Here is a 5,943-nt window from a genome sequence, read left to right as displayed (position 1 = left end):
CCCGCGTTGCACTTTAAGACCTCATCTCCTGGTGATTTTTCACACAGGATTTGAGTCAGTCACAGCAGCAAAGCACGCACATCTGCCCTTCTCTTGTTTGTTTGGCCAGCACAGAACTGCTTCACCGTTTAAAATTTATGATGATCATCTTTTCGATGGCATCAGGCTCTTTCCTGCCCTCAAAGCCCTGAATGTTGTCCGCATGCCAAGAGATGGAGAGGGAGTGAACGTTTAACCCTGTCCACTGTGAGCTTTGCCCGTGCACTGCGTTTTTACATGCTTTATCTCACTGAATAGGCTCATCCCAGCCCTGGGAGATTTTATCCGCATATTACACACAGTGGAGTATCATGTCTATATTTAGGAGTAGAATCTGCTGAAGTTTATTTCTTCCCAGGTAGGCTGCATTCCAATTTGATGGGAATCCTTTGGTGCATTAAATTGGCTCCAAAGTCAGTCTCAGGATGCTGGATGTAAGATGTAGAACTCTTTCCTCTTCCCCTCCTGGTATCAGGAGCCGGGCCTGGCATGGGTATCCTCACAGCTGACCTTCCCTGGGCACTCTGGGTTGTCCATGATGACAATCAGAGGGGTGGTGGGCAGTGACTGATACCGACTCATGCAGAAGAAGGTCCACTGGCTTGGGAGTGAGGACACCCCTCCAGGTAGAACCTTCCCTCTCTGACCTCCGGGGTGCCCCTCTGCCAAGGGAGGGCTGTGAATCAGATGATTTGAGAGCCTCTTTTCACTCTAAGCCAGATTTCTAATGGGAGGGAATTGAAGCCTGATGACATGGTGGGGGCAATGTTTTTAGGTTGGCATTTGCGTGCTTTTCACATTACGCCATATGGCCAGAAATATTCCTGCTAGAGACTGCCATTATTATCTCGGATAAGACGGTAAAATGTTAGAAAAAAAGAGAATCACAAAGACTCATTGTAATGGAAAACTCAAAGGACAGAGTGTTGGAGCTGCATGCAGGGGCCGCCCGAGCCAGACCCACGCTATGTCCCCGTGCTTAGCACATTTCTGGGTGCTCGAGAAACAAAGGCGTGAGTGAAACCGGAGACTGATGAACCCTGCGACACAATCTGAGGGCCAGTGTTAGAATCCTGGGCGAACAGTATTCACATATCAGAAGAGGGGACTGAGATCCCAGGGGGACGGGTTGTGGAATCTTCCGGGTGTTTCAGGAGCCCCCTGCCCCCGGTCTGGCTCTTTTTGAGGGCGCTGTGGCCAGGGAGGCCAGGGACGGTCCAGGGCTGAGTCTGGGGCCTCTCAGGGAAGGATGGGCTTACGGGAAAGGAGTTTTCTGGCGGGAGAGCCTTTGGTGCTAACCCTCCCGAGGCCTGGGGCCCCGGCAGCTGGAGGCCTCAGCGGGAGGCAGAGCGCACCCTTAGCAGGGCGGGGTGGGCCCAGTGCACAGCTTGTTGGGGTAATGGGCGTATTTGCGGTTGTAGGTGCCCAGGTTGCGGCGAAAGCAGAGCGCGGCCTTCTTGTCACACTCGCAGGTCTGTCGCTGGCAGCTGGTTCTGCCGGCTGGATGGGATGTGGGCAGTCAGGGCCTGGGAACCTTGGGCCCGCCACTCCCAGCCATGTGCAGGGGAGCGTGCTGGGGTCCACGTTCTCTGCCCGGAAGCCCACGCTCACCAGGGGGATGCTCCGGGGGGATGCTCCAGGGTTGGGTGAGAGAACGGGCAGGGTGCTGAGGCCCTGCTGGGGCCAGGGATGCTGGAAGCCTGGAGATTTGTCCTTGCTGTCCCTTCCTCTCCCAAACCCACTCCACTCCCCTAAGCTCCTTCCCCACGGGGAGACCACCTGTCCCAGCCCAGGGAGGGCTGTGTTTCTGGGCGACCCTTCTCCCACGTAATGGATTGCTAGTGGTGTCGGCAGCCATGAACCAGAGAGGAAAACTACTGAACGGCAGCAGCTCGATCCCGGTGACCTGGGCGTGCCCCGGAGGGCCTGGAGCTGGGGCCTGCGCCTGCCTCCCTCAGCGGGGATGGAGCCCGTTTTTCCAGCATTTATCTCAGGGCTCCCCCTCCACGTGCGCACACACCCAGCCTGGGGAGTGGGGCGGGCATCAGCTCTGTGGGCTCCAGGGGCCCCAAAGCCTCCTCTTGCCTCCATCGCCTCTGTCTGTCCTCAGGGGCTCTGGCTCCTTTTTGTCCCCACGAAGACATCCCCCAGCTCAGACATGTCCGGCTTCCTCAGGGTCCCTCGTGAAGGTCAGCCTCATTTCCCATCTGGGTTCTGCTCTCCCCCCAGAACTCAGATTTGGCAGGGGCTTAACAGCTATGTCAGCTCCCAGGAGCTGGGCTAAGCTGGCAAGTGTGAGGTTAGGTCTCCCTTTTACAGATGAAGAAATAGGAGGGGTTCTATTCCTTGCCCAGAGTCACACGGCGGGGAGGGGACTCCCTGAACCTGTGTCCCATTCACCTGACCCCTCCCTTCACTCACCCTCTCAGCGCTGTCCCCAACAGGTGGCTTCCCAGCCTTGCATGAACTCCCCGTGACGGGGAGCTCATTACCTGCTAAAGCCGCTTTGCTGAGTGGATGGCGATGGCAACAGGACACTTGGAGCCCAGCCTGCCTCCCGCAGCTCTGTTTCTTGTCCCGTCCCGCCCCCAGGACAGACCCCAGAGATCTGAGTCTTCTTTGACCCTCCCAGCCCCCTTGTGCTGTGTCCTTCCAGCTCCAGGCCTGCCCTCCGCCTTCCAGGCTACTCCTGGCTTTGCGGCAGGAAGAAGAACCTTTGGTTCTCCGATGTGAGTTCCCTTCATGGGGCTGGGCTGCATGGAGCCCTTTACACTGATTCGGGTCCAGCTCTTTCCCCAGGCTGGGGAGCAGAGGAGAAGGCTAACTGGTCCAAGTGGGCATGGGGCCTGGTGAGGAGGCGCCCCGGTGTGGTGGGTCAGCCTTTGGGGGTCTGTGGTTCCCCATCCGAGCTCCAGCCTCTGGGTCTGGGGCTCCGCCCTCGAGGCCCTGTCCTGGGGCAGTGCCCCTAGTGGCTGCCCAGGCCCTGGGGAGGGCTGTCTGGGCACAGCTCCTCTGGGCGGGCTCGGTGCTGTCCCTCTGCTCTCCCCCCAGAGGCTGGAGCTGGTGGGGGCGCCTCTGAATGGGGGGGTGTTCCTGGGGTCCCAGGGCAGGAGCTGATGGGTCCTGGGCTCTCCAGACTGGGTGCCATGGGAGCATCTGGGCGCAGGGACACGCCTCTCCCTGATGCTGTGATGATGGAAGACCCGCCTCTCCTGCCCAGGTGACCAGGCTCAAGGGTCTCCATCAGGAGAGGGGTTCCTGGCTGAGTCCCCTCCCTCTCTAGGAGTCTGGGGGACCCCCGGGTCTGCTCACTCACCGCAGAAGATGCTGTGCCTGGTGGCTGAGAAGAGGTACCTTTCCATTTTGGGTTCACAGCCCAGCTTCTCCAGGCGCCCGTAGCAGCAGTCATGGGCATGGCAGCACCTGTGAAGGTCGTGGACGGCCTGAAGGCGCCTGTGAGCCCAGCTGGGCTGGACTGGGGGCTGCCTGGGGGGCTTAAGGCCCAAAGGGGCTCACAAGTGTGGTGGTCATGCCTCAGCTTCCTCGGTACCCCCAGCTCCCCGCAGGATGCTCCCCCTGGCGCCTCCATCCTCCAGGCAGGACGGCGGCTGGGCCGCCTGCTCACCAGTCTGTCTTGTCCACCGGCCAGTGGGAGCCACCGACACCGCAGTAGCAGCCGTAGTCGTTGTACTGCAGCGCGGGCTTCCCCGTCATCCTCTCGATCATCACCCCAAACTGGACCAGGTTCCCGCCGGCCAGGGCCGCTGCGGGGACGGAGCGGGGAGGGTGTCAGCTCCCTCGGGGCCCCACCCTCTGTGGCCAACTGCAGTCCCCACATCTGAGTGCAGGCATCTCTCGGATCGTCTCGGGAACCTCCACCTCCCCAAGCACTTCACTCCCAATGATAAGAGTGCTAATCAGTAATACGACAGAGACGACAGAGGAGATGGCTGGACGGCATCGCAGACTCAGTGGACATGAGTTTGAGCAAACTCCGGGAGTTGGTGATGGACAGGGAGGCCTGGCGTGCTGCGGTCCATGGGGTCGCAAAGACTGAGCAACTGAGCAACAATGCCAGTCAGTAGTGCTGTTCCTGTGACGCCACTGCACCTTGGTCTCCTGGTCCTCACCTGCATTGTGTCCCCACCCGACCTCCCACCCCTGCTCTCCTTCCACTGTCTCCCAGAACTCCCCCGCCCCCGGCTCATCCTCTAGGCTCCCATCCCAGTTTCCTGATCCTCTCCCCTGGTGTCAGCCGCCACCGCTGACCCCCAGGAGCACTCTGTCCACACTGGGTCCCATCAGATGTCGCTGGATAAACTTCCTGACTACCTGGACTTCCCTAGTTCCTCTGGGTCCCGCGGCTGCATCAGTGGGGGCCCGCCCACCCGGCAGGTTAAAGGCAGAAACGGACACTCAGGTCGGGGGTGGAGCGCGGGCGGCAGCAGCTGTCGGGGGCCCCTGCCGGCCCCACTCCCTTGTCTCCCCAGGCCGTCCAGGCTGCAGCCATGCCCCCTGGCCCCCTCTCCACTGGCCAGTTCTTCCTGGGCCAGCACTGGCCTCAGGGTGACCGATGACACCCTCCCGGGGGCCTGGCTCAGGAGCCCCGCGGAGTATTCCCATCTGGGGCAGAGCAGGAATGCAGGCATGAGGGTCACTTACCCAGAAGGCATAGGAAGGTCAGAAGAGGGGGTCGCTTCATCCTGGGGGGCGGGGAGGGGAGCAGGGGGCAGAGAAGCTGGGCTGTGGGAGACGGAGACGGAAGCCAGAAGGGGCACCTCTGATCTCCAGGCACCTCCCCGATTAGTTAAATACCCGGGTCCTGTCCACTCCCCATCATTAACCCCTGAGCACCCAGTGATGCAACGATGCTTCCAGCTCTGACACTCTGGCCAAGTCCCAGGGGAGGGGCCAGGCTGGGGCCCACAGCTCTGCTTCCAGAGCCAGGCGGTGGAGCCAGCCTCTGGGCCTTCTCCTTCCCGCCCTTCCCACCACTGCCCTCTGCCCCAGAATCCCTGCGCTCGCCCCTCCGTGGAGCTGGGAGCCTGGGCCGTGTCAGGGGCTTTTCCTTCGTGGGGTCTTTTTCTCACCCTCATTTTACGGACGCTGCTCCTGAGACTCAGAGAGGCTGAACTCAGATGTCCTGGGAGCAGCAGGGGTGAGCCTGGCCTGTGTCCACGCCACTGGCTACTTCAGCTTGGCTCTGACTCCCCGCCCTGCCCCTCAACCAGCCCCCGTTGGACCCCGACAGGGCCTGTAGCTTGCTTGGCTAAATGACAAGGCTCTGGGCGCCAAGAACCTAGAGTCCAAGGCTGGGAGCTGAGCCAGCTGGGCTCGGGGGTTTATCTTTCCTGTTCTTTCTTAGGTGTGCTACTGCTTGCTTGACGGGTAGCGAAAATCCTCCCGGTTGTGAACTCTGTCTCCCCAAAACCCTTGAGCAGTGGTGTAGCGTGGCTCCTGTAGAAACAGGCTCAGTCTGAGTCAGCTGGAAAACCCACATTCCAGCAGGGACTGGAAGCTTCCATCCTTTTGATGTCCTCTTGGGGCCTGCACGGCGGAGACAGCAGCTTCCTACTTCGGCGTGGCTCTGAGACTGCTGTCCCCGGAGTCAGGTCAGCATGTGGAGGCTGGGCTTCAGAGTGTGGCTGGAGGTCAGCAGGACAGAGGAGGGGACCCAGCTCTGCTGTGATCAGAAATGTCGGGGTCCCACCAGCCTCAGCCTCACCATGGCCTCGTTTGCTGGCTGGAGTCCACTCAGGCAGAATCGGACACAAGATGCCGGGACCTGGCCTGTGACTTCCCCCTGCCTTCCATGTTCCTGGTCTGCTGGGATAACCAGATCGGCCACTTCCATCAGTGTCCGGGGTCTGGGAGCTGCTTGGTCTGTGCCCCTGGAGTCCCGTT

The 5,943-nt window shown here is 60.6% G+C and overlaps 1 protein-coding gene across 1 annotated transcript; it reads right to left on the bottom strand.

Annotated features, from left to right (window-relative positions):
• Window positions 1–1,396: 1,396 nt before the first annotated feature.
• Window positions 1,397–4,741, bottom strand: PLA2G2E (phospholipase A2 group IIE). The gene is made up of 4 exons (NM_001192086.1): window positions 4,702–4,741; window positions 3,665–3,803; window positions 3,356–3,462; window positions 1,397–1,539 (listed from the first exon to the last, which is right to left on the bottom strand). The coding sequence occupies exons 1-4, from the start codon at window positions 4,739–4,741 to the stop codon at window positions 1,397–1,399; spliced, it is 429 nt and encodes a 142-aa protein (NP_001179015.1).
• Between the last annotated feature and the right edge of the window lie 1,202 nt (window positions 4,742–5,943).

Source organism: Bos taurus, chromosome 2 (assembly GCF_002263795.3).
Source record: "Bos taurus isolate L1 Dominette 01449 registration number 42190680 breed Hereford chromosome 2, ARS-UCD2.0, whole genome shotgun sequence".
Lineage (NCBI taxonomy): Eukaryota > Metazoa > Chordata > Mammalia > Artiodactyla > Bovidae > Bos > Bos taurus.
The sequence above is the reverse complement of the archived record's forward strand: the minus strand, read 5'-3'. Positions and strand labels throughout refer to the sequence as shown.

Bases quoted from the DNA above. Each gene is read 5' to 3' on its own strand.
- PLA2G2E (NM_001192086.1), bottom strand. From the start codon at position 4,741: ATGAAGCGACCCCCTCTTCTGACCTTCCTATGCCTTCTGG. The intron at 3,804-4,701 runs GTAAGTGACCCT...CCGTCCCCGCAG, and splicing joins GACCTTCCTATGCCTTCTGG to CGGCCCTGGCCGGCGGGAAC. The intron at 1,540-3,355 runs GTGAGTGAGCAG...CATCCCATCCAG, and splicing joins CAGGCACAGCATCTTCTGCG to CCGGCAGAACCAGCTGCCAG.